Source organism: Prunus avium, chromosome 3, assembly GCF_965620075.1.
Source record: "Prunus avium chromosome 3, drPruAviu1.hap1.1, whole genome shotgun sequence".
Taxonomy (NCBI): domain Eukaryota; kingdom Viridiplantae; phylum Streptophyta; class Magnoliopsida; order Rosales; family Rosaceae; genus Prunus; species Prunus avium.
The window spans coordinates 30,658,782-30,685,668 of NC_142286.1; the positions used below are offsets into that span (position 1 = coordinate 30,658,782).

Consider the following 26,887-nt stretch of genomic DNA (forward strand, 5'->3'; position numbering starts at 1 on the left):
AAGATTATCTTCGTCGCTTCCAAAAATGAATTCAAAATCCATAATAAACTGATAGGACCTCATTGGGATTCGAATCATGGCCTCACAATTTACTATGGATATATGTGAACGCAGTGGAATGACTTTAGCTTCAATCAACTACCATGCATGCAAACTTTCAACAAATTGTATTCTAGGGTTTAATTCTTCCATGTATATTTCTTTCACATTGAATTCTTAGGGTTTGTAGTGTGGAACACGGCAGCACGAAGATGCAGTACATATGGGTCCAAAAGTAGGCACCGTCTTTTATTGACATGATAGGTATATAAATTATTGACTGGAGAAAGAAGAGATGGCCTTCGCTTTAAATTCACACCTTGACTTACTTGCCTTTGCTTTGCCATCTTGTGGCTCGTCGTCCAAAAATCATGAACTTTAAACAACCATATGCATGTCCTAGGTTTTTCGCACATGGGTTTGGAGGAGTAAGGTATTTCAATTATATGAGAAAAGTTTGTGTCCTTATCATTGTGCTCAAATATGACTCATTTTAGAAAAAGAGAATTGTTCATATTCCTTTAGGAAGTTAACAACTCCTAGAAACTTTGGCACGTAAGTTTAGTCCTTGAGGTGCAAAATATTGTTTCTAAATAACAATGATGATCGGTAATCATTCACGCGCGTGTAAACGACTATTCTTAACATTATCAGCAAAATTACTTCAATTGATGTTTACAATGCTGAAATTTCACTAGAGAAAATAAAAATTAATTTCGCACTTTGATGATATCATGTGAAGCTTGAAGCTTTACACCTAGCTACCTAAATAATTGTACTATTACATCACTGGTTTTGACTTTCTAGCCGTTTCAATGAGTTCCCTAGATCTGCAGCGCTCTCCCAAGGCATTTAATTTCCATCTTTGACTTGTTTCGTAAACAATTCCATTTTGGCATGATCATCTATTTCACTCAAACATTCATTTTCATATATATATATATATATATGTGAATTTAATTTGCTTAATTTTACAAGGAACAGGTCCAAGGCACTATACCATCCCCAACAGTTTCTAAAAGTGGAGCCTTGTTTTACATATATATAAATTTGCAAGTTAGTAGAATATTTTAATCAGACAAAAACATTCTATCTGATAAAAATAATAAAAAAATGTGACCAAGACAATACATGATGGTAGATGAAAAGTATGTACATATTCTCATCAAAAGTCTACGGTCTTAGACTGATCAACATCATATGGTTGCGGCTGCATTCATACTCTCATTCAAGGTAGCTATGCATATATAAACATATATACCATCATTCATCATCTTGCTTGTGAAGAGCTCCTCAATTATCTTTCGCATATGAACGAAGAAATGAAAAGTTATCAGAAAATTGGAGTGAGGCAGTACCAGAAATCTGATCTCCCACGCCTGCGGTGGACACCTCAACTCCATGAACTCTTTGTTGAAGCTGTTGAAAGTCTTGGTGGAAAACACAGTAAGTCTAATAATTGGTTGCTGCAGTTAGCATATATATATATATATATGTATGAGAATTAGGTCACCATAACTATTTATATACAAACCAAAACGAAGCTGTGTCTTGAAATCATAGTAGTAAAGAAATAGATGTGTTGATTTTTGCAGAAGCAACACCCAAGCGCATTTTGCAGACGATGAGTGTGAAGGGACTGAAAATTTCTCATGTCAAAAGCCATCTGCAGGTATTATATTTCAATATATGTTCTTCATATATAAAATCGAAGGCATACAAAACACTAATTAAGCATCCTTGTTAACTAAACAGATCCAAAAAAACCCAACAGAGAAATGGTTAGGATCGATGCCAAATTACGAAACAGAATCAGATAGAGTACTTATGAGTTTTGACCTAATTTAGTGTAAGTTAGGGTGTGCATTATTAGCATATATATTCAATTTCATCCCTTAATCTTTTATTTTTCATTCTTTAATCATAGCCTTTGATTTCCTTTCTGGTTTTCTTTTTGTTTATACTTCAGAACTTTGTCTTGTTCCCACGAAACAGATAGACATCAATATGATCTAAGAGAGATGAGATATGATCAGATCAAATTGGCTTATAAGGCCGTTGCCATTATTGAAAAGTAACATGTGTACATAATTTTAAAAGAGTAGCTGGTGCTAATTCATTCTAATTATGCATCAGCTGGTGCTAATTAATTAAAGCAGTCCTTTATGAAACAAAAGCCGCAAAAACAGCTTTATGGGACTTTTGGGATAGTTCCACTTTTGTTATAGTAAATTGTTTCCTAAACTGGTGGCTTAGCCCCTAACCTGATCCTCATCAATTTTACCTAATCTTAATTAAGCACGGTGGACAACGCAGCCTATAACCTTGCTAACCTAATCCTCTCTTAATTATTAACCTAATAACAAAGCTGGCTGCCCTTTAAGTTTACACATATATACATTATTTAGGGTTTTGAAGACTAATAGTCCAAGTTATACTCATGATCAAACTGATTTGACTAGTAATTTGACATACCAAAAACATGATGTTTTTAATACGTAGTCAGTCGGTCCTTCTGTGGTTTGAGTACTGAAGTAGATTTCTGGATTGAATGTTAGATGTACAGGGGCGTGAATGATAATGCACATTCTCAAGATCATAGCAGTAATGTCTTCTCCATTTTCTCACCTCAAACTCAAACTCAAAGGTATATATTATGAATTTAAATTTAATTTCCACCCGAATTTATTATGAATTATATTATGTCAATTTTATTAGAGAGGGTCATGAATCTATAGAGCTTTCTCCAGTTGCATTTATACCAGTATTTTCTCTATTTGATGCTTAACTAGTTACTTTTCTCAACGACAGCTGCACCATGAAGTGAAGAGTTGCTATATATATTTCATCAAACGAAAAAAAAAAAAAGAGTTGTTGTATACGATCTCTCTTCTTTATTTATTTATTTGGTCTTTTATATGATCTCTCTTTTCGCAAGAAAGAAATCAAAATTAGAAGCATAACAAAGCACCATGCATTCTCTAGCTTTAATTTTTCAAGGTTAATCAATGAAAACGTTTCTGTTTTGTTTTTCCTCTCTCTCTCGACCTCTGCAGGCCATCAGAAAATTATTTAAGATATGAGGCGCATGCAATGTTTTCTGAAACTGATGAGGAAACAAAAAGACGTATATTAACACAAGAGGAAGCTGCAGGCAAGCAACAAAATCAGGTACTTCAAGCACAGAAGTATCATTTGCACCAAACCAGTTTTGAGAAGGTGATCTGTCGTGGTCTGCAACTGATATGTCCTAATAATTAAACTTTTTCTTTTTGGGGGGGTACAAGGTTATGTTACAAAATTCACCTGTTGCATTCACAAGTTTAAGTTCCGCCGTTATACATGTATTGCTTACAGATCAAGTAATTAATAACTCACATTTTCTTTACAGAATGCTCATACCCCAGAACTCAGCAGATTGTCTATGGATGAAGAAACTTGTCAACTATATGGATTTTGTGAGCTTTCGTTATCATTTAATCCGACTGTTACTACCATGGCGCGGTTCCGAAAAGAAAGCGAGTTGTGGCCTTCTGCTGATGAACACAACACTTCTCAGTCCAGCTCAACTGGAAATTTCAGTAACATTCAGGATTTCCAAGAGGTTGGAAGCAATGATATAAACTTGGACTTAACCATTTGAACATTGTTTCTTCCACTGTAGGATTTTGTTTTCATTATTAAAAATTGCTCCACTGTACAAAACTTAATTAATATCAATCAAATACGAACATTATAGATGTTCAATTTTGGTCTCAATCTTGTCCATTATGATAAAATGACTTTGAGTAAGTGCTTCAAGGACAAATGTATATCATGTTTAGTAAACTTCATTGTTCTGTTGTTATTGGTTTTTATTTATTTATTTAAAGGGATACACAATTGTTATACAATATTTAGTGGGAGCAAGTGTTTCCCTACTTATAAAACTATACATATTTTCTAAGCTGAAACAGGAACTATATACATATATGGCTCCAGAAATAACACCGCCACTTCTTTACCAGCACATTTCATGAAGGCTCCGCTGTACATAACTGGTAAGGCGGTGGGAAGAACACAAGTGCTTGACGCTTCCCGGCTCAAAACGCTGAGATAAAAAAATAAAAAAAATAAAAAGAATAATTTCAGTTCCATCCCAAGCACAGAAGTAAGATCAACAAAGAAATTGATTTGACTCAGGATCAAGAACCCAGTTAATATCACTATTGCTCAGCTTGTTCTAAAATCACAAGAAAGGGTTCCTGAACATCTACTATATCTTTAGATTCGCACTGCATCAGAAACCATGTCGTGTGCTCAGCATACTGATCTATTCTGTATACCATTTACATGCTAAGAGGGGGCGGGGGTGTACAAGAACAAGAGAGGACATATCGTACATCCAGATAACCACAGATAGGTGTAGATCTTCAGTCACTTCTTAAGCCAATGTCACCCATCAATAGAATCTTTCACTGACTCTTTGCTAATGTCTTCTTCAATCCCTTGAAAATCTTGCCAAACCACATCACATTCATGACCGCTAGGATTGGTGGCACTCCGAAAGCTAAAAATTTCCCAATGATGTGCATTTGCTTAACCTGTTAAGCAAGCACATGTAGGCTTAATATACTTGTTTCTTGCTGTTTCTCACAAGCTAATAAAATAATCAATTTGAAAATTAAGGCATGGATATTATAGGTCAGGCTGGTCAGCAGACCAGCTCTACAGCACCTCAGAATTTAATCAAATGAAGTTCTTGCAGGTGTGGAAGTTACCTGTTGATAGTGCAAGTACAGATGGTAGAACAGATACATGAACAGGAGTATTCTGGCAACCTGCACAGAATAATAAAAAGCATGTATAATATCAGTGGTAGAAGAAAGATTTTGTCAAAAGACTCTTCCTACTAACGCAGAAAATAAAATTAGAGAAAAGGAAAAGATTTAAATTTGTGCAAAAATTGGGAATAGATTTGACTCACCAACCAAGCAATGAAAATTACAACCCCATTAATCAAATATGTTCTAGACCCCTTCATTCCAGTCGTGACAAGATACCTTCACAAGACCACTATTCATCAACAATAATGAACAGACTCATAGATTTTAGAAAGGCATTTTAGTAGGAGATGAATACCATCTCAAGTTGATACCAGGAGTGGTTGTTTCAGAGATAAGAACCATGTAGGTATAAAGCTGTCCCTCCCCAGTCATCATAGCATATGCTACTGATGCTAAAGAAAGAAGATGATGAACCACCTAAAAGATTAACATGATCACAGTTAATTTGACGAATATCAAGGTTATTCACTTCATATACTACAACTTCTACCCAGGCTTGTGCAACACGGATAACAAAATTCAGCCAATAACAAACAATTCAAAACAGAATGCACTTACATACTCCAGTCCACCAAGAGCAGGGTAAAACCAAAAGATCATCCCAAGGTCAGTTAAAAAGTACCCAACTGAGACCTGCCAAAATGACACCAGAAAAGGTATCGTATCATCCGTTAGCATTATGCATCACTCCTATTATTGGCTTCTCTAATGTCTACATTACTACTCATATGATTGGCTTCAATTTATTCTATGACTTGAAGAAGAGAATGCATTTACTTACTGATTTGCTAGTCATATCTATTTAGTTGAATATTACTTGGAAATTTACACATGCAAGAAGATCCCATATTTAAAGCATAATCAGGCTTAAACATGAAATATAGAAACCTAGTATCATATCCAAGCTTCAACATGCAAATGTCCAGAATTCAATATCACCTCAAAACAGAGCAGATACAAGAATTTCAAATGAGTCTGAAACAAAGGGAATGGGAAACATCATTACCCCCAAGGCAAATGTAGACAGCGGGGAGCTCTGCAACGTAACAAAAGCTTTGAACTGTTGGTCAGAATAAAGATCTGACCAAAACACCAAGTACAATGACATAGCTGTGATAAAAAGGGCATGGACAGTTGAGATTGCCCTGTATAAACAGGTTAACAGAACACAAAACATATGGGTTTGAGTGAATGAACAAAACGGAACAAGAAATAACAAGTAATTAAGAAGAGGCTGAAAAATCACCGATTATTCCACTCAATGCGTTGCATCTTTGAAAGGTTGGAATAGCTCTTAAAGTAAGCAGCACTTAGCAAGTGGTTGAGATCATAAACCTGAAAAAACCAAAAAACAAAAAAACAAAAAAAGAAATTGAAGAGAAATTGAAGAGAAAGATACTATCTTTATACAACATATGCTTCAATGGCAAATATTAGTAAAAGGGTAAGAAAGAGAGAGAGAGAGAGCCACGCCATACCAATTTGCAGGCGAACATACCCACAAGCATGGATATGTATGGGACAAAAGGGTGCGGGAGTAGGAATTGCTTGAGCAACATGTCGTAGGATTCGTAGGATTGGATTGCCATTCAGAAACACCAAAATCACAGCAACCCAAAAGTTCTAACGCTCTGAAATTGATACGGAGGACGAATTCCGAGCATCAATCAGCTAAAACGTCACCTTTACTATAAAAAGTTGATGAAATTTGATAATTTCTGAGAGAGAATTGAAAAGGGTCAACGAGTTTTGGAGAGAAAGGTGTGTGTGCCAGAAAGTTGAAGGTGAAAACGGAGAGAGATGGGGAGAGAGGGAGGGTGGTTTTAGGCGTTTTGGTTTGTTCGAGGCTTTGGAGCAGAGCCAGAAAGAAAGGGTGACAGAAAATGCGAGAAACCAGTGGCAAGTAAAAGACGAGACGACCCAATTAGGCTTCGGGCCCAAGCAAGCTGATGAATCGTTGCGCAAGGCAACGCAACTTATCATGTGAAACTTCCAGAACCCAAAGAAAAGAACAATGAACAATAAATATTCGACGTTTTTCTTTTCGTTTCTTTAATGAAAAGTTTTTCTTTTCATCCAACCAAAAAGCAAAAACAAAAAGAAAAGTTTTTCTTTTTTATATAAGAAGAAATTATTTGGGGGAAATTGATGGGCCCTTCATTGCAGTTGATGAGTCTATTCTAAAATGGTCTACCACACTTTGCTCACGTGGATCCATCCTTATTATTTGTCCACGTGCACAATATAATGCTGTAAGTTTGCTTCCATCATTGGTTTACATTAATGAATAATTGTCAGCTATTGATTAATGTGAGATCAATTGTTAGACATACATTTATTCTGTTAAAGTCAATGGTTAACGCATGAAGGAGCAATTTCTAAGTGCCCGTTTGTCATTGCTTATTTTGGGTGATAAGATTTTAAAAAAAATTTAGGAAGCCTAGCCTGTTTGGTAAACTATGAGAAAATCACTTATTGTTAAAAATTGTTGTGAGAGAAAGCTATAAGAGAAAGCAACTAATGAGGTGCTTTCAATTTCTGATTATACAGAAATCAATTTCGAAGAGGCGTAAGGTTTAATGATTATAGGGGAATCATTTTTTGATTATGCGGGAATTAGTACCAACAACACTTATAACAAAAAATTTACCAAACGCCAAACTGTTTTATCTCACAGCTGATTTCTCTCACAACAAATCTGACAGTGATTATTTTCACAGCACATCAATGCCAAACTGGCCTTAACTATAGATGTGCGTAAGATGGTTCAATAAGAAGCTACTTTCACATATTTGCCCGCATGAGCGTAGACGAATAGGCTTAGCATTCTCCTTATTCTCATGGCCTAGTTTGTTGATGTGAGCTATCCTAATCATAGTATGAAATATCAATAATATCGACAAAATATCGAGGATATTTCGGTTTTTTTCGAATCACGGATATTTCGGAACATATCCATGTACATATTGTATAAATATCGACAATGTCAACGATAATATCGGAAAATATGGATGTCGATAATTTCGCTCACACTTCAGCAATATTTTGTCAAAATATCGGTGTAATATCGCTACAATATCGAAAATATCGATGTAAAGGAAAAAAAGAAAAAAAAAAAGGGAAAAAAAGGGAGAAAAAAAACACAAAGGGGATTTGAACCCCTCCCATTTTACTCCAACACCTTAACCACCATATCACTTATGTTTTCGTGATAATATGCTAAAATATTTATATTTATATTGTTTTGTTTTGAATTCTTTTTGCAAGAATCAAATTTTCACATGAGAATGAATCTTTGAACATCATAGGAACTCTACGTGGTACTAAATCACTCATGTATCTTACCATTGCAATGTATAAAGTGTAAAATATTGTAGTAAATCATTATATATAAATAATTATGGTGTGTTTAATCTTTTTTCATTAATTACTACATATTTTTTACGATCACAGTGTTTGTCAGCTTGCTGTATAATCAACTTAAATCAGTTAAATCCATCATGCAATGCATTTCCTTCTAATTTTTTGTGATAAACTAATAGATAATTGACTAAATAAACATTCTCCAAATTCTCAATAAAAATTTCCAAGTTTTTCTTACAATTTCCGTGGTTTTTATTATCGATATCGTTAATATCCCGATATTTCCATCGAAATTTTCGTGTTTTTGGACTACCAATATTTCCGACATCATCAATATTTTAGACCTTGATCCTAATTAATCGAGGAGATTTATTTCTTTGATTAATTAGGTGATTTACTTCCCTATTTTATATAGTTGACATATCCTTGTATAATTAGGAGATATTATCCTAATTGATTACTATATCTATTTCCTTGTAAAGCACTCTTGTAAACTCCTATATATACCTTCTTATGGAGAACTATTAACATAAAGTATTCAAACCATATTCATATTTTAGCATGGTATCAGAGCAATCGATCCTAAGTTGTCTCTAAGCCCTCAAATCATATCATCATATTCACACAAACCCTAAATCAAAACCCTCAAATCCAAATTCCTCAAATCAAATCCTCTTATCAAACTCCCTAAACACGTACCTTTATCTTATCCTCACATCATTCCGTTGCAAATGGATGACATCTCGGTTCTATACACTGACGGCTTTTCCACCTCCACTCCTCAAATCGTTACTATTCAGAGTGACAACTCCTCGTTCCCTGCCGACGTCACCCTCACTAAAACCAATTATGCCTTATGGTATCAAGTTATGGAGATGGGCAATGTTGCCCTTGAAAAATTGGGTTACCTAACCGGTGAGACTCTAAAGCCTCATGAGCTCTCGTCCACCTACAACAAATGGTGTATCGAGAACTTTCAGGTCAGGGAGTGGTTAATCGACTCCATGTCCCTCGACTTAATGAGTCGTTTCATCTAGTTAAGTACTGCCAAAGAAATCTGGGATGCCGTTAAGAAAACCTATTATGATGGTGGCGATGAAACTTATCTTTTTGATCTCAACACATGGGCGTTAACTATCAAGCAAAATGGAGCACCCGTTCATAAATACTACAGCCAGCTACAGAGCATTTTTCAAGAAATTTACCATTGGAGTCGCATCCGCATGCACTGCACAGCCAACATGACTGAGCGCCAAACCGAACTGGATCGTCTTCGTGTTCACTTGTTTCTTGCCAGCCTTGACCTTGAGTTTGATCAAGTCCGAGGGGAAATCCTACGCAACGATCCTAAATTAGACCTTGATCAAACCTTTGACTATGTTCGTCTCAAAGCTCAAAATAGACAAACCATGACTAGGGCTCAGGAAGCTTCTGTCATGGTCACTCAATGTCCAAGGGGGCCCCAAACTTCTACTGGAGGCTCCACTCAGCATAAGGCCTCAGGATCTCTTCCAGAGAATAAGTGCACCTACTTTGACAGAGACAAACATACCTGTGCTGGCTGTTACGAACCAATTGGGTACCCTAATTGGTGTGACCACTCCAAAGCTCCCTGCATGAATAGGAGCAAATCACTCAACATATCTTCAAAATCAAACCCTATAAGTCCTGCTGGTTCGGCTACACCGACTCCAGCATCTGCCTCTATAGCCACAAGTACCAAATGTCATTTTTTAAATACTTCATCCAAGAAACACTCATGGATCATTGACTTAAGAGCCACTGACCATATGACATTTGATCTTAGACAAATTACCTCTCATACACCGTCTCCTCAATCAGTGGTGTCTAATGCTAATTGTACACCCTCCCCTGTGATTGGGGACTCTCTCTCTCTCTCTCTCTCTCTCTCTCTCTCTATGACTCCCTCAATTTGGATTCTATGTTGATTATTCCACCCTTGCACCATAATCTATTGTCTATTGCCTAAATTACTAAGGCTTTGGCTTGCACTGTAACCTTTTGACCAACTCATTGTGTTTTTCAAGACATTCTCAGCAACAAGATGATTGGTTGTGGTACTAGGAGGGGGAAACTTTACTCCCTGGACTTGGCATTTGACAGTGAAGCCAAAGTCGGTCAAGCTTTCAAGATTGGGGGAGCTAGTATTGAGAAACAAATTGACGAAGTATGGTTATGGCATAGGCGTCATGGACATGCTTCATTTGGATATTTACAAAAGTTATTTCCATCCTTATTCACTAGTTTAGATATTTCAAGTTTTAAGTGTGACATTTGTGAACTGGCTAAAAGAGCCATCATGTTCCTTTTACTTAAGTTTAAATAAAAATTTGATTCTGTTTTCTTTTGTTCATTCTGATGTTTAGGGACCTGCTAAAATTGTCACTCTGACATGAGCTTGATAATTTGCCACATTTATAGATGATTGCACATATATGACTTGGGTTTCCTTTCTCAAAACTAAAGGGGAAGTCACTTTAAAATTTCAACAGTTTCATAAAATAGTGGAAACACAGTTTCAGGCCTGAATCCAAGTTCTCCGTTTCGACAATGGAGTATTCAAACCATATTCATATTTTAGCATAGTCATAGCTAGGGAAGGAGAAATAGTTTTGTTACTGCTCACGCAAAATTCATAGAATGTTGAACAAGGAAAAACCTTTGAGTTTTAATAGACTGATATGATGGATCTGATGAAGAAGCATATACTTATGTTGGCAATTTGGGCAGTAAACAAAATTTGCTACATCATTGTAGACATTTGAATGGATTGCACCACAGTCCACATTGAACCCAGCGAACTATAATTATGAAAGAAAGAAATTTAGAATTACAGTGTCTCTGTTATTTGGTGAAAAGGCTAACATAATCACACCAACGGAGACACAGGGAAATCCAAAGAGTACAGATTTCATTCTCTCTAAAACTGTAAGCTCTTTTATCAAATATACAAGCCAAATACCTTAAGTTATATATTACAGACTCAATGTACTACCTTAATCTTTGATAAAGTGAATGCCACAAAATAGGCTCCTAAGAATATATGGAAGGAGAAAATACAACTACAAATTCATCAAAATCTCACAGCTTCCTGCAAAATATAATTAGCCTCACCGTTTCCTAATCTTGTGAGTTACCCCCTCCTTTGGAGACGATGAGGATGATGATGAGGATGACAAAACTGACCGCTTATTTTCAGCCATGTCCTTGCAGAATGCCTTCTGTACATCATCTTTAAGTTCCAAGAACCGCGTCTTCTTGTTTCTTTGCTCTTCTGGAGTGCCCTTTTCGAGGATGAAATCAGCCATATCCATCTCATCGTCCAAAAACTTATCAAGCACTTCTGAGCAATGGGGGAAGAAGCGCCGGCCCATTTCCACTGCCATCACCATATGATATAACTTACTGATTGCTCAGAGAATAATGAGGATAAAAGTTATGCTCTTTCCTAAACTAGTTCAAGTTGTATATGGTAGTCCAGCTTTAGACATAATAGGGTTTTACAAAGACTCTTGAGTCTTTGGGACTAACTTCATCCTCACTAGGGAAGTTACATGACATCCCATGTTGAAAGCATTCTGTAACTTTCTCCTGTACAGTTAACCATGGTAATATGCTGCATGTTTCAACCTGGTTCTATCACTAGATAATTTTTTCGGGTTGATTAAAAGGTTGTGGTAAGCATGGCAGGCAAGTTACAGGTTCCACAATGAAGGATTTAAGAAGAGTATGGTCAAAGAGGATACGCATGGAAAATTGCGCGTTAACACGGGTCAAGGAAATATGCAAGTCACAGAGGATTTATACATGTCACAGATAAGACGGCCATACCTGTTTTACGAAGGGCTTGCATTCTTGCTTGGAGTCTTTTGGTCCGTCCAGAGGGTGTTTCATTCAAATCAACCTCTCGTAAGTTCCCACTTGACCCTCTTGATGCTGAAAGGCCACTGTGCATTGATGTTGAATCAGCAGCCATTTCCATAGCAAGCTTGGCTTCAGCAGGAAACAACAACCGTGCAAATGCCACTGCAAAATAAAGGAATCTGTACACTCATTTGAAGGATAAGAATACAAAGCTCAAAGTAAATGTCTTGATTAAGAACGAGGTAGGCTAAGGTGCTGGTAATTTTGACTTTATACATTAACTAATAGGTTGAATTTCTATAAGCAGGGGCACCAGGGACTTCAAGACCCGGATATGTATTTATCCTTCATATCCATGCAATGCCATCCTAAGCATATCTTCTTAAATTTCTTGGGGTTCTACCAACCCAAACACTAAAAGGATCGAAGTGCTGACATGAAATAACATAAACAAAAAAACAATTTCATGAACTTAAGACATTGTAATTTGTACTTAATAAAACTTCCACATACAAACAGATTATAAATATCTTGGAAAAAAATTTAAATCCTTCAATAGCAAGAAAAATTACTAATCTGCATTATCCTGAACTCAAATCATTATCAATAAATTTATAAATGTAATCTAAGTGAATTATTTAATATAATTAAGAATCATCACCTCTATTTTCAAGATAGTCCAGCCTCACATTCAAATCATCAGCTATCACCTCTGATATGATTGACGAGTTCCCAGACATCGAGTTTCTTCGCATCTCTCTCTCTAGAAGATCGATGCACATCCGGTCTTTGTTGGATTCCTGTCCCTGCTTTGTGTTCTCATAAAAATCCTTTGGTCTAGTCAACCTCCGGCAAATTGCAACAGCAGTTTGACCATCTACTGTAATTTCTGAGGCAGAGGCTCCCTTGTTCAGAAGAGGAACCATAACTGCTGGGTGCTTACGTCTGGCTGCCACATGAAGTACAGTATGTCCTCGGGCATTGCAAAGGTTGATACTAGCCAAGCCTAGACCAAGAACCTCCTTAACAACTTTGGGATCACAGTATGCAACTGCGTAGTGGAGAGCGTAAGCATCATCTAACGTAATATCAGATTCCTTCAGGAGAAGCTCAACCAGTTCAACATCATCAGAGTCTAATGCCTTGTGGATTCTCCTGATTCTCTTATCCTCTACTGGTTCCATTTCCATCATACTTGATTCATCCCTTTCCTGTGATTTGAGGCGGAGTGATTTGATATCATTTGCAACTTCAGGAGGAAGCTCCTTCTCTATAGCCACACTGTCAAGATCTGACCTTGCTACCCTCTGGATACAGTGTGAGAGCAGTTGACTCAGTTGGAAGTGGAAGGCAACTACAAGAATTGGGATTACGTCTTCAATAAAAGCTTTCTCGACAAAGTTTGAAAGACGGCGCTGCATAAATTGGTGGAAATTGTCAGCATACAAACACCTAAAAGCTGGCTGGTGTTGACAAACATAAAATAAACAAGACAAACTTGCTGTTTAGTGGGATAAATATACCAATCAACAGGTAACAATGAACAGATAGGCTACTGGATTCCCCACAAAATAAGTGATTGAAATGTAAATTATGCTAGGATATATATTATACTAGCATGTGTCGAAATCTAAAACTTGCTGAGGTTTTGTAAGTTATACCAAAACAGAAGGATTACGAATGCGTTCAAATCTAAGACTTCAAAAACAACTCAAAGAGAACAAGCAAAAACTAGCAAAGAACCAGGATCATTTTGTAAATTATTTATATATCATCATCCTACCAAAACTACATAAGGCAACCAAATAAACCTTGCAAGAAAAATTGCAATTGGTCCAGTTGTAAAAGATATAACACTCAACAAAGCAAGAGAGAAAAAAACACCCTTTCATACTAGAAATTTTGAGACTAAAGGAAAGTGGTACAATTGTGGAAAACCAGATCAAATAGTAATTCTTATGCTTCATAGCTTCTGAGAACAAAAAATAGAGTTTTGATAAAGAAATTGTAGGCCACAGGCATTAGTGTAAAAACAGTTGGTGCACACACTTAGTAATTGCAATGCTTCAGAGCTTTTGCTAACAATTAAAAAAGCAGTGATTAAGAAATTATAGGCCACACAGGCTATTGCTTACTAAAACAGCCTGCCACTGTCAAGCCGGAGCAGGAAATTGGACATTTGTCAGAAAGAAAGTTGCATCAAAGGTTTCAACTTTGATCTGAAATTAATCTGGCATACTCTGGACAGAGTATAATTCTGTAAAACATGGAGAGGGTAATCTTAAAACATATATGTCACTATTTCATCATCATATTAGTGATTTCATCAATTTGAAGGAGCAAAAGGTGAATTCAGAAAATTGAATTTGCAAGTTTTCAGACTGTAAGTATCAAAAGTGTGCAACAAATTGCAAAGGTGAAGTAGATAAAGAGAGAACACATTATCAAAAGATCACATGCATCTCGACTTCCAGAGATAAAGCAATACTGATTGCTGCATGAATTATCATCAGACTATTCTAATTAAGCTATTCAACTTAACAAGCTAAGAACACAAATTATTGAGCGACACATTCATTTGCAGAAGAAAAACTTTTAAGACAAATAAAAGCGTAACAACCTGAACAAGCTGAACAAGCTCCTTCATCTGGAAAGTGGCAGAAGCATACATCAACTCTACAGCATAATTAATAGCAGGGCCACATGCATCATGGGCACAATGATCGTCAACACATGTGGATACTTCTCGAGGTGATGGCTGAAGCTTTCCGGTGTACAAATAGTTCAAGATAACCTTGAAGGCTTCATAGCCAACCCGGCCATGAGGAACCAAGTCAGACATGAGATACTTTGGTTTACCTTCCTTAATCGAATCATCATTTCCAGGCTTAAAAAGATCCTGAAAAAACTGACTACGTGCAGCCAATATGCACCGGTTAACACCTACTGTGTTGCTCTCAACAATAATCTCTGCGTCAGTATAGTCATATTCAGGTTCAAGTAAAAGTCTCTCAAGACTGCCACTGAGTTTGTTTAGACTCAAATAAATTTCAATACTTGGCACAGGTTGAGAACTGGCTGAGGCAGATACATGGTTACTACTGGACCCATTTGATAGATAAGAGGAGGAGGCAAAGCTCAAGGATGAAGACAGTTCATTCACATTATCCATGACTTGAAATCTATAAATGAATCAAGAAGCAGAAATCACCCAATTAAGAAAACCAGGCTAATTCTCCTGCACAAACTGCATCATTCTATGGATAAAGCATATCTAAGCTGACCCAATTTCTCCAAATTCACGGTAAATTGGTCAAAACAAGCAAAATAGTGAAATAATCAGACAACCCAAAAGTCAAAACTTAATTCCAGGCAAATCCCACTTGTTGAAACATTGAGCAAAATCCCAAAAACCAGACACAAAAGACAGAATTTTTGCTATATAAAGCTAGGCACCCAAAGTGAGGTAGTAAATCCTTCATATCCTGGTATAGATACGTCTTGAATCTTCATAAGCCACCATCAGCCCCATCAAATCTAAAGCTCGGAGCAGTCAATAGTGAACAAAATATGAACTAAAACCCTCAAAAGATTGAGAAAAGCTCAAAGAGAAAAGGATCAAGATTGCATACAAAGATACCCTTTTGAAGTAGCTTGAGTATAAATGAAGCAGCAGCTGCAGATGGTGAAGCTTAAACAAGAAGAGAAACTCAAAGACCTGACAGTGGACCAGGAAAAACTCTAGGCTTTGATATTCTCTTGAAAATCAACAAGATTTTGAACAAGACAGGACTTTGAAGCTTCGAAGAAGATTGAGTTGAGGGTCTTGAAAGGAATATGGGAAGGAAAAAGCCGCACTTCTCAAAGGTTAGATGAAGTGGCTTGTCTTGTGAATCTTACTGGTGAGCACAATTGGTTGACTGTCCAAGTAACAAGACAAAGTGCAAACTCAACATGTTATTGTTAATAACAAAAAATATACGTCAGCACCAGTTATACGATGATTAAGATTAATTTATCTTATGAAAAACATTTAAGAATATTTTAATAAATTTGTGTTGTAGGGAAAGAAAGACAGTTGGACAAGGATTGCCTCCCTCCATTGGCCCTTGGGGTACAGGTCAGTTGACTTGACTTCTCGTCACATGAAAACCTATTCCTATTATCAAGCTTTGGTTCTCGCTCGGCGGCTACTCTGCTCTGTTATATTAACAACCATGAATATTATTTGTTTTTATTATTATGAAAAACAAAATTATATGACGTTGGTTTGAAATCAATTAAAGGAAAGGTCTTTTCTAACTAATCAGAAAATGTTTATTCGTAAATCATTTTATATTATTCGGAATGTTACATCAATTACTGAATTATTCGCAACAGAAATGTTACTAACTTACTACTTTTTACCACTTTCGTCCATTTCAAAATGATGTTAGGAAAAAACGCAAAATGATGTTAACCCAAGAAAAGTCAAAATGATGTCTCTGTTAACTGAGAAAGGAAAAGACTTTTTTGTTAGTTAAAATTCAATATGTACTATTTTGATTTTTGAATATTAATAACAAGCTTACTAAAATTTAATTCAACAAATTATTTCTTCAATGTTAGAAGATGTTGGTGGCAGAACTTTGTGAATTTAGGCAATAGGTTTTTGGATCTTACACGCATCTTTCTAAACAAGAACATCAATGAAGTACACCTACCCTCTTTCCTTCAAATAAATTTGTGGATATAAGTAAAATAAATTTGTGGTAATCGTCTAGTCATTTAGACATCTAAACATGATTATTTCTTTTTTCTAAGTTAAACTAAATTTTTTTCGTACTAGAGTTCGAATCTCTCTTTTCTTGAACTAAAAGAGTTTAGAATATTATTTTTTCTAAGCATGGTAACGGGTGACATTAGACAAAAGGAAAATTACTGTACATATTTGGAGATGCAAATTGTTTTTTTTATTTTAATCCATAATATTTAGTCCTTGGTGGACAGATGTCATTTGCCGATCCCTGTGGCTGTGAATTTCGATAAACTCGACCACACTGGAGACAAGCTCCTCGACTTCAAGAGCTGCCGTAGTATCCACCACCATCTTGGGTACATCGCCCACATCATACTCCGTGCACCCACTGTAGCCGTCCAATAGCCTCTCCATATCCCGCCACGTGGACGGCTTGTGCCAGCCCGGCCCTCCACCAGCCTCAGCGCGGCGCTCAAGCCTTCGGCGCCACTCCGCCTCGTCCTTGGGCCTACACTCCACAATCAAGAGGCGAGCCCCACTGGAAGACGCCAACTGGGCCAGGTACTCGAAGTGGGCCCTACGGGAGAGGGGCGAGTCCACGATGACGCTGAGGCCCAGGCGTAGCTGGGTGGCCGCGATCTGCCAGATGACGCGGTACGACGCGTCGTTTAGTACAGAAGACGCGGAGGAGGAGGAGGCTTGGAGACTGTGGAGTTTGTCGCGCACGTCGTCTTTGTCTAGGAGAGGGAGTTTGAGAGTTGAGGCTAAGGAATTGGCTAAGGTGGTTTTGCCTGTGCCTGGATGGCCCTTCATTGCTATCAACATTGGAACTCTACCTTTACCTTCTTCTTCTTCTCTTGCCATCTCTTTCAGTCTCTGAAAAAGGAGTGTAAATTTGAGTACTTGGGGGGTTGTTTTTATTTTGATATGGTGGGGCCTACCTAAGGGGACAAGGCTTAGTAATTAAGATTATCATTTTTTTGGGGCTTCCCTTATCTTTTCCACATGCATAGTGATAAGGTTAATAATGCAGTTGCAGTTTCATTTTGTTGTTTTGTTGCAGTGGATATGATTGTGTTTTGATGATTTTGATAAATGACAAGTGGCTTAATCTAATAGGAAAGTTGAAAGATGAAGATAAGAATAACCAAAATTTGACCATGTCATTTTCAAAACACCGCTTTCAGATACCCAAAGCGCTGCTTGTGTTCAGTCCTTGTACATTGGTGAATTCCATCCGAAAGATTATGCAAAGTTCCATTTTGTATCTTGTCACAATAGTTTCATCAAATATTAAACGAACAACGGAAGCGATTACTAATGAATCAACACATCTGATCTGATACTGATATGAGCTTACCAGAATTGTTTCTGAAACCAAAGATGGTTTCAGCTTTGCTTGGTCTTGTGACAGCAAAATCAAAAGCTAGGATGAATTTCAGATGCAATCCTCTTGTGTCTTCTTCATTCATGCGACTTCGCTGGCATTCATAGGAGGATTACAGTCTGGGAAATTGAAAAGATAATTGTGTTGAAGACATAGATATTCCTTCATCCTAGAAAACTTGACACGACCAGATTTACCCCAATCTTACAGCCTACAACATACAGTTAGATCCCATTCAAAGATGATTGTTCTCTACCCCTATTCCTACGCTTCTTCCTCTGCAGTGGCGACTCTCCCCTTGGACCATCTGATGCATCAGTGCTTGGACCGTTACCAACTAAATTTGGACCTTGTGATGGAGGCTTCTGGTGAGCGGTGATGGGAGCAGAATCAAGCGGTGGTTGAACACTGTGACTTGATGGGTCACGCAACTTTGCTGCCCCATTTCCTATCACATAAAACCTTACTTTTCCATTAGCAGCAAGTATATCCGTGCCTAGTGGCCTATGGTGTGCTGCTGCATTGACGGCAGGAGCACATGATCTGAGGAAGTAACAGTGCATTTCATTTATGTCATTGCTCCCATGTGCATCATCCCTTAATATATCGCACATAATCGATTTGTGTAAGTAGCAATCTTGAAGGGGCTCAACAGAGTCCTCAGTCACAGTTTCATTTTCCACCGAAGTCGGAGACTCCTCGGATTCCTTTGGAATTGAGATCCCAGATAGACCATCATACGATAGAGCACAGGCTATAGCATAAACTGAGGCCCCAAGACCAGGAGGCAAAACTTTCCTTGGATGTGTAACCTGCAAAATGGTAAAACATAAACTCAGATAAAATGGTAATCTACAGGGTTTCAGGATATAAATGAACTATTGCGTTGTACTGCAAATTTCAATGCATAAACAGCTGTAAAAGTACGAACAAAGAAAGTACTTTGAATAAGATTGCTGCAGATAAACGTTCTCTCAAGCAGTAGATCTGAGCAACGTCCAGAGCTTTTGACCCAAATTGAAGCCACCGATCCACTATAACTGTGACTGAATTATCAGGAGATGACATAATTTTATCCTTGTGTTGTCCACCTGACTTGCCATCTATCTCCATTGCATCTTCATCACTTTCATCCTCATTGTCATCCACATCACTCCCCTCATCAACGTAACCATCATCATCGTCATTGTTAGATGGAGCAACAGAAATTTCTGTCGAAAGAAATAATAACGGAAGTGGCCCGATAACAGTACAGTTCCGTATGTTCATCACGCCCGCATCCCCACGGGTTATCTCATCAAACATAATCAATGGACGATCATCACTGTTGACCTTAGCTAACTTATAATTCATAGAGTGATTGTTTAAACAAACTTTAACCCCATTAGGAGTTTCTACAACAGATCGTTTCATCTTCTTGCGAGCAGGAACCAATCTCCCCACCATTGGATACAAACCGGCCACAAGAACAGCACGGAGTATACCTGGGTTATGTGCATTCAAGCTACATCTTGATACATCGTCAGGAATAAAACCATGCCGATTTAGCTCTGCCTGGAGCTGCTTGCGCATACGAGATAGCATATGCATCGTACTTGAAGACACAAAGTATTGAGAACAGAACAGTTCCTCTTGACGTCGTTTTTTAGCAGTCTTCCATATGTCAAATGCTGCTATGACTGCTAGCTGATCACTATGCCCACCATACAATGAAGCAAGTTCATATTTAGCAGCAGCGGCTCTCTTCCTATCATCAGGTAACATAGGCAGGGAAAATGGATCCTTGAAGTCAGTAGCACATGCCAGAGTCAAAGCTGGGTCAAGACAGTTCATCAGTATAGAAAAGAAAAGCATCTTGCTCGTCAATGGATGAACAGGTAGAGAACCTAGCTTCTCCCCAAGTACTGTAAGTTTCTCATCAAGTGACAAAGCCCCAATATCTTGAAGAACAGCAACTGCATTGTGTATGGTCTCGGAACGTGGAGGATCCAATGTCTTAATCAAGAAATCTTCTATATTGCAATCTGGATCAAGTAACTTCACCTGTCAATCAGAAATAAAATCTTGAAAAGCTTTAATAGATCACAAAAACTCATTATACTCCAAAAACACACTAGTAGATCACAAAGTATCCAAAAACACTCATTAGATCACAAAAACTCAACTAACGGAAACAACACCTCTTCTCTTATTGCTTCGAATATGCAGTTCATTTTGGAATAAGAATACACGTCCCTATAGACAACTTATGCGTGTGCATATTTCCAACAACATGATGAATGCAGGATGAAAACAAAACAAAATGACAGTAGCCATAACTAAACAATTGCAAGACGTCCCACCGAACTGTGACACGTCAACATGCCAATGTTATCTTTTATCATTGCTTATTTATCATCACACAACAACGCGTCATTTCGCTAGTTTCTTTAGTTCCCAGAAAATAGTATATGCCCAAATAATGTTACATTTTTTCTGTGGAAGGTGGGTTATTTTCGGGGAAGGGAGAGGAGGAGGAGGAGGAGGAGAAAGGGAGTCACGACTATTGGAAACTTTAACAGATTAGCAGGGCAACAATGCAATAATTTGTTTCTTGGGGCAAATTCTTTGTCTCAAACAAAGTTTCCACTGAGACAGTAACAGATAGATGAACATAAGACCCCAGTAACTGAGAATGGATAAACAATGCGATAGATATACAGCAATGCAATCTCTGTCATGATTCAAAGAGATTTAAGAAATGAGGAGAAAGGTATACCTGCAGGCAAAGCCCTTCAATTGGCATTCTCCTAATCTCAGGCACCTGAAAATCTGGCAATGAAGCTGCTCGAACTTTAGAATAAAGATGATAACAGATTCCAGGCTGACAACGACCAGCACGGCCCCTTCGTTGCTTGGCACTCGCTTTTGACACCCAGGAAGATTGAAGACTTGATACATTATTGTAAGGATCATAATTTTTTTCTTTCATCCGGCCACTATCAATAACATAAACGACATCATCAATGGTGATGGCAGTTTCAGCCATATTAGTTGAAAGAACAATTTTTCGGCAACCAGGAGGGGGGCGTTTGAAGACCATCTTTTGGTCATTAGATGGAACCATCGAATGTAGAGATATTATCAAAACCTTAGAAGTATTTCTGAAATACGGGTTCATGAGTAATCTCTCCTGGGTTTTTTTTATATCATCCCACCCTGGAAGGAACACAAGGATGGCTCCATCGTTTGAATCACTACAAATTTTCCTTAGTAATTGCTCAATAAGAACAAAATCAACATTTTCAGGATTAAAATATTGGAGATATCTATCAATTAACAGTTGTTCTTTCATAGAGTTAGAAAGAGCATTTTCAATATGCACTTTCAATATCTCAGCAGTTTCTCGCTGCTCTTCCCGTTCAGCCAACTCCAACGCAGTTGCTCCATCATTGGCCCGTAATTGGCAGTCCGCACCAAAAGATAGCAGCATGCAAACATCTGTGGTTCTACCCTTTCCAGCAAACACCATTAACGGCGTAAGTCCGGTTAAAGAATGCTGGTAATTAAAGACTTTGCGAGTTCTTTCAGAAGACGCCAATTCTAGAAGGGGATCAAACTCATCATTTGACCAAGCCAGATTAATAGCTTCATCTAGAACAAGCTTAAATTCCTGTGTTAAGTCAGGATCTTCATTCTGTAAACCTACTGCAGTATTAAGGTGATTATTTTCTACGGATTTCAGGATAGAAAGTACATCCTCCAAATAGAAAGTTTTGACCTGATAAAGGATAATACCACGGCATTAAAATGAAAGCAGCATAATATAAACAACTGACAAATCACCATCTTTCTTTAGACAAATTGACAAGGCACTATCTGAGGAAGAGTTTTTACAGGATAAGTGAACCCAGGGACACGGATAATTGGGCATCCACCAAAATAATGTGAAAACCGTTCAGCATCAACAGTTGCACTCATCAGTATCTGTTACAATAAGTATCATAAACAGAAGCAGATCATCAATTAATATAAGCTCCAGAAAAAAGGGTAATGAACTAATATCCTAAGTATGACAGAGATAGAAGACATGTTTGAACTAACCAGATGTAGATGAGGGTGTGAAGAAAGCATGTCTCTGCACATTAATCACACAAAAACAAAATTCCGAGAAACAAACCAAAATCAGACTCGAAAATTCATGATTGATAAACATGCATTCTGACATTTCATTTGCATCACCAATAAACTATAATACACAGCAACAATTCTGCTCAAACTATTATCCACATCAATCCACAGTAACATTTCACTCAAACTAGTATTGATTACTCTTCATACTTGGCAATCCCCAAATTTTAAGTTACTCTACTAATCAAACCAAAATTATATACACATCTAGGTTTATTAACACAAGCAAACAACTTAATGACGATAAATCAATGTGTAGTATATACCTTATAATTGCCAGCATAAGATCTGAGTGGTGATCCCTTTCATGAATTTCATCCTACAGAGGGAAAAGCATTCATTGCAATTGCAATCCATGATAACGAAACATAAACGAGAGCATATGTTTAAACTGGTCTCAAGAAAAAAAAAACTCCAAAACATATGCCTACAAGATAAGGACTTCCACGAATGAATGCACATATAAACAATCCAGCCCTATAATCTAATCCTAATACAGATTCCAGAAAGAAATTGAAGAATCCCAATGAAGAAAGTACAAGTACCACAATAATGTGAGTTATGTCATTGTCATCTTGCTTGGTTTCTTTGTTTGAGTCACCTGCTTTTGATCTACCAGTGCCTCTGGACACTAACAACCTCAACAGAATCCCATTTGTGCAGAGCACAATTGATGAGTGCCTGCCACCTTGACTTTCCAACCGTATCTAGCATCGCCAAAAGAATATATAAGTTAGTTTCTCACAAGTTACAATAATATTGACAAGATACATAGGACTTGGAATCCTATAGAGACTACGCACGCCTTCTGTAAATGTATAATCACAAGCAAATTAACTTTCCTGGTTTGATCTAGCAAACCCTGAGAATATACTTATGGTATAACTGAAAATGATGTAACCAACTTAGCTGTGACCAATATACCATATTTCATATTGAAAATTTGACCAACTAAAAGCATCCAACAAAAATGACCACAACAATTCCTGCACATGAGTTGTAAAATGAACAATATTCTGTCTTTTTTCCGGTTACAAAGATTGATTAGTTCAAATTTCCCAGACTACTAATTATTGAATTGCAAAACAGGAGCTTCTTCGCCCCTAATGACAGTCATGTCTGGTACATAGACCTAAATTAAATACAAAGAAGTTAACTATGACGCTGCTTCTAACAACAGTGTATGACAGAATGGTCATTGATATGATAAAATACAAACTATACATCAAGACAACTCATGAGCAACATTACCTTGTATCCAATATCCTCTCCAACATTTCCTCCTCTTTCCTTAGAGATTCTCTCAGCAACTGGACACAAAAACACCAAGGATTTAATAATTTGAAGTTTACAATCAGTAAAGAAAAAATCAAATAAAAAAAGGGGGCCTAAAAGTTTTGTATGCAGAAAGAAGAGTGTAAACCTGATGCAGCTGAGATACGTCGAGGTTGCGTGCACACTATTTTACATGCCTCCCCCTTACCCCACATATGGTCCAAAATAAACTGTGGGACCTGAATCATATTTTTCAAAAAGAGAACATTATCAAACATAGTTACAGAAAGTAATAATATTAAGTTTAGTTTTAAAAGATTAATGCTATGCTATATTAAGCAGGAAAAACTACTCCACAGTACAAAGAAAACATCAAGAAATGTTAAAAGCATGTCATATACATCCTGAAATGACTGATGAACACAAGCTGACTAATGAAGATTATCATAAAAAACAAATAATCTCATGAGTATCAAAAACTGATCAAGATTCATAACTCCCAATTATAACAATGATAATTGCACTCTTGAACATGCATGTCCACAAATATGCAAGATCAGTTCAAGTCTTGATACTCCATGCTCTCCCCTCTTTTGTCATTTTTAAAAATCCAAAAAGTGACATGTACAGGGCTCCGTATAGAAGTTTGCAAGTAAAGGTACCAAATTTCCTATGCGGGCAGGTTTTAAAAGGTAAAATCAACCAGAATATGTTAACAGTATAGAAAATGATATCCATGCAACTTACGTCACTTTCGAGACCAAGGAAAGGAAAAAAAGATGTTGCAATATAAAGAACAAAATAAATTAAATGGACTTCTTTTGAAACAGAACCAGACAACTTATTATAAATATACCATAAAGAAGACAAAGCAAAGAAATCATAACCTGTGTGGTCTTTCCGCACCCAGTCTCACCAGATATAAGAATTACCTGCTTTCAAATAGGAGATTAACAATAAGTCCCCGAAGTTGAGTAGGAATCCATTCAATTCAAACAACGGTTCAATGAAGTAGCAAAACAGAGTTTCTAGTAACGATAACAGACCCCACCATTTTGAGATAAGGACACATCGCATATCTAACTGATACTAGGAAATTTCAAAAATAATATCACGCATAATGTGATCTGCCGCAAGAACAACTAGCTAATAATTTCAAGAATCAATGATGTGAATGTTCAAATTAACCTGATGAGATTCAACTGCTGATGTAATGACATCCCTGTAGGATGTAATTGGAAGCTTAGACTTCTCTTCGGTGATCTGCATGCATAAATTCACAGAAACCTGTCATGCTGAGACTATTATTATGCAAAAACTATGACTTAAAATAATGTAGATGATAATAGAGGTGCATCATCTGTTAAATCAGAAGAACCTTTCTCAATTTATCGGAATTCTTTATTCTAGAAGCAAGTGATTCCACTTTCTTTGCAATTTCTGCCTTGGTCATCGAAGGCTTGCAAAACATACTGTCTTTCTTCCGCTTGGCTTTCACATTCTCATTACTATTTGTCCCATACATTTCTCTGCCCACTTCATCACCGGGTGGGTAACGCATGAACAAGTCCCTCAATACTTCTTTTGTGACTCCGGAAAATGTCAGATGAGTGAGCTTTGGAATAACATCACTGGCTGCGGCCTTCTTTTTAGGTTTATAAACAGACACAACACGTTTTTTCCCACTCCTACACAGAGTTCAGGTTTATCATCAGTTGAAGAAAAAAAAACTGTGCAGATAAGAAAGCTGAAATTTTCCTCTTTTGTTTTGGTTCCCAAAAATATGGAAGCATGTAAGCTTCTCTTAAATTAAAATATACAACATTTTGGTCACTATCAACAAGACATAACTACCAGCACTCACCCTTTACTCTTGGATTTCATACCCATTTTCCTGCATTGTTGATGCACTTCAGCACGGTCAAGGTTCGAGAGACCGGCCTCAAATGTGTAAACTGCAGGCAGATTCCGATATTGTTCAAAAAACCATTCATACAATTTGAAAAATTAAACAAAATCAAATACTTGGTCCTTATAAATTCGCATCAAATACCAAGCAAGTCCCTGAAACCCTCCTCCCGACAAAATAAAAAGGAAGCAAACATGGATTCAGATCGCATTAAAGTATGAAAATTTCATTAGCACCCAGTTTTAAGCCATGGCTTTATTCAAACACTTCACCTTCGTCATCGGCGGATTTGAAGCGGGTGAGTAATTGAGCTATTCGGTTCCTCATGCTTTCTGTAACTTTACTGTTTTGTTGTTCGCCGCCTCTGTTCTTCTTCGCCATGTCTATTGCTTCTTCCTTTGGCTCTGATCTCTTCCCTTTTGTCTGTTCGTTAAATTCCGAATCTGAGGCAGCTGTTCGCGCCCAGAAGAATGTAAAGCTTTGAAGAAGAAGAAGAAGAAGAAGACGAGATTCAGTGGAGTTGTCGAAGATTTGGGTCTGGCTCTCCTCTGCCCTGAATAGTTGGCGTCTGCTATGAAAATGGAGTTTTCAGTTCTGCTATGTGTTTCGTAAATTACCCTTTGCCCTTTGCCCTTTGCCCTTTGCCCTTCCTCCGCATATGCTTTTTTATGCTTTGCATATGTAGAGCGGTGCCCGCGCCGCTAAGTTAACCCTCCATCATGTTTACACTTTCCAATTTGTTATTTTCTTTAATTTTTTTTTTTTTATAAATAAATAATAATTAGCAAGTATGATTTGAATTTGGCCATATTTTAACAAAATTAAGAGAAATACAATTTCTCAATAAATAAAGTCTACAATATTCTCAGAATAAAAACAAGTAAAACACTATCTCATCAGTTGATGTCTATAGTATTTCAAATGACATTTCATTGGAGATAAAACTCCTTATTAAGCATGTTCCACTTCTATTAAAAATGTGATCTCAATGGAATTCACAAAGATTCAAATAAAAGAAAATAATTAAAAATATATATATGATGAAAATCCTAGTTTATATATTATATATCTACATGCTAACGGGTCTAGTTTAGTAGAAAAATGTCTTGACTTGCAGATAAGTAGTCTCATATTCGAACCTCTATGACAACTTGACGGTTGTTCCATCCCTCCAAAATCAGAACCAAAAAACAAAAAGAAAAAAAAACCCTCCCCCACCACTGTCGCTTATATAAATAAATAAATAAAAGTTACATATCTACATGGGTTAGATATTTGCTCATGAAGAAAAGAAA

At 37.1% G+C, this 26,887-nt stretch overlaps 4 protein-coding genes across 6 annotated transcripts; 1 reads left to right on the forward strand and 3 right to left on the reverse strand.

Annotated features, from left to right (window-relative positions):
* Positions 1 to 1,211: 1,211 nt before the first annotated feature.
* On the forward strand, positions 1,212 to 3,786 carry LOC110765922 (uncharacterized). 2 transcript variants are annotated; one of them, XM_021969166.2, is made up of 5 exons: positions 1,212 to 1,485; positions 1,635 to 1,711; positions 2,598 to 2,686; positions 3,096 to 3,210; positions 3,431 to 3,786. In XM_021969166.2, the coding sequence occupies exons 1-5, from the start codon at positions 1,350 to 1,352 to the stop codon at positions 3,680 to 3,682; spliced, it is 669 nt and encodes a 222-aa protein (XP_021824858.1). In that variant the 5' UTR covers positions 1,212 to 1,349; the 3' UTR covers positions 3,683 to 3,786. The 2 variants fall into 2 exon arrangements, with proteins under 2 accessions (XP_021824858.1, XP_021824856.1); XM_021969164.2 differs by having other exon boundaries at positions 1,219 to 1,485; positions 3,096 to 3,258.
* Positions 3,787 to 3,872: 86 nt separating this feature from the next.
* LOC110765921 (uncharacterized) lies at positions 3,873 to 6,925 on the reverse strand. Of its 2 annotated transcripts, XR_015834340.1 has the most exons (9): positions 6,344 to 6,925; positions 6,112 to 6,200; positions 5,872 to 6,010; positions 5,424 to 5,498; positions 5,161 to 5,282; positions 5,006 to 5,081; positions 4,800 to 4,859; positions 4,422 to 4,622; positions 3,873 to 4,129 (listed from the first exon to the last, which is right to left on the reverse strand). XR_015834340.1 is itself a non-coding variant. In XM_021969163.2 (8 exons), the coding sequence occupies exons 1-8, from the start codon at positions 6,452 to 6,454 to the stop codon at positions 4,494 to 4,496; spliced, it is 801 nt and encodes a 266-aa protein (XP_021824855.1). In that variant the 5' UTR covers positions 6,455 to 6,925; the 3' UTR covers positions 4,212 to 4,493. The 2 variants fall into 2 exon arrangements, 1 of the variants encoding a protein (XP_021824855.1); XM_021969163.2 differs by lacking the exon at positions 3,873 to 4,129 and having other exon boundaries at positions 4,212 to 4,622.
* Positions 6,926 to 11,032: 4,107 nt separating this feature from the next.
* LOC110765920 (BTB/POZ domain and ankyrin repeat-containing protein NPR1) lies at positions 11,033 to 16,070 on the reverse strand. The gene is made up of 4 exons (XM_021969162.2): positions 14,734 to 16,070; positions 12,775 to 13,528; positions 12,081 to 12,275; positions 11,033 to 11,628 (listed from the first exon to the last, which is right to left on the reverse strand). The coding sequence occupies exons 1-4, from the start codon at positions 15,283 to 15,285 to the stop codon at positions 11,360 to 11,362; spliced, it is 1,770 nt and encodes a 589-aa protein (XP_021824854.1). The 5' UTR covers positions 15,286 to 16,070; the 3' UTR covers positions 11,033 to 11,359.
* An 885-nt stretch (positions 16,071 to 16,955) lies between these two features.
* LOC110765916 (DExH-box ATP-dependent RNA helicase DExH6) lies at positions 16,956 to 26,273 on the reverse strand. The gene is made up of 14 exons (XM_021969158.2): positions 25,865 to 26,273; positions 25,548 to 25,638; positions 25,062 to 25,371; positions 24,872 to 24,946; positions 24,571 to 24,615; positions 23,832 to 23,922; positions 23,660 to 23,718; positions 22,954 to 23,115; positions 22,675 to 22,727; positions 22,322 to 22,355; positions 22,115 to 22,204; positions 20,997 to 21,998; positions 19,181 to 20,281; positions 16,956 to 19,050 (listed from the first exon to the last, which is right to left on the reverse strand). Exons 1-14 carry the CDS (start codon positions 25,971 to 25,973, stop codon positions 18,463 to 18,465), a joined length of 3,810 nt encoding a protein of 1,269 aa, XP_021824850.1. The 5' UTR covers positions 25,974 to 26,273; the 3' UTR covers positions 16,956 to 18,462.
* Positions 26,274 to 26,887: the final 614 nt, after the last annotated feature.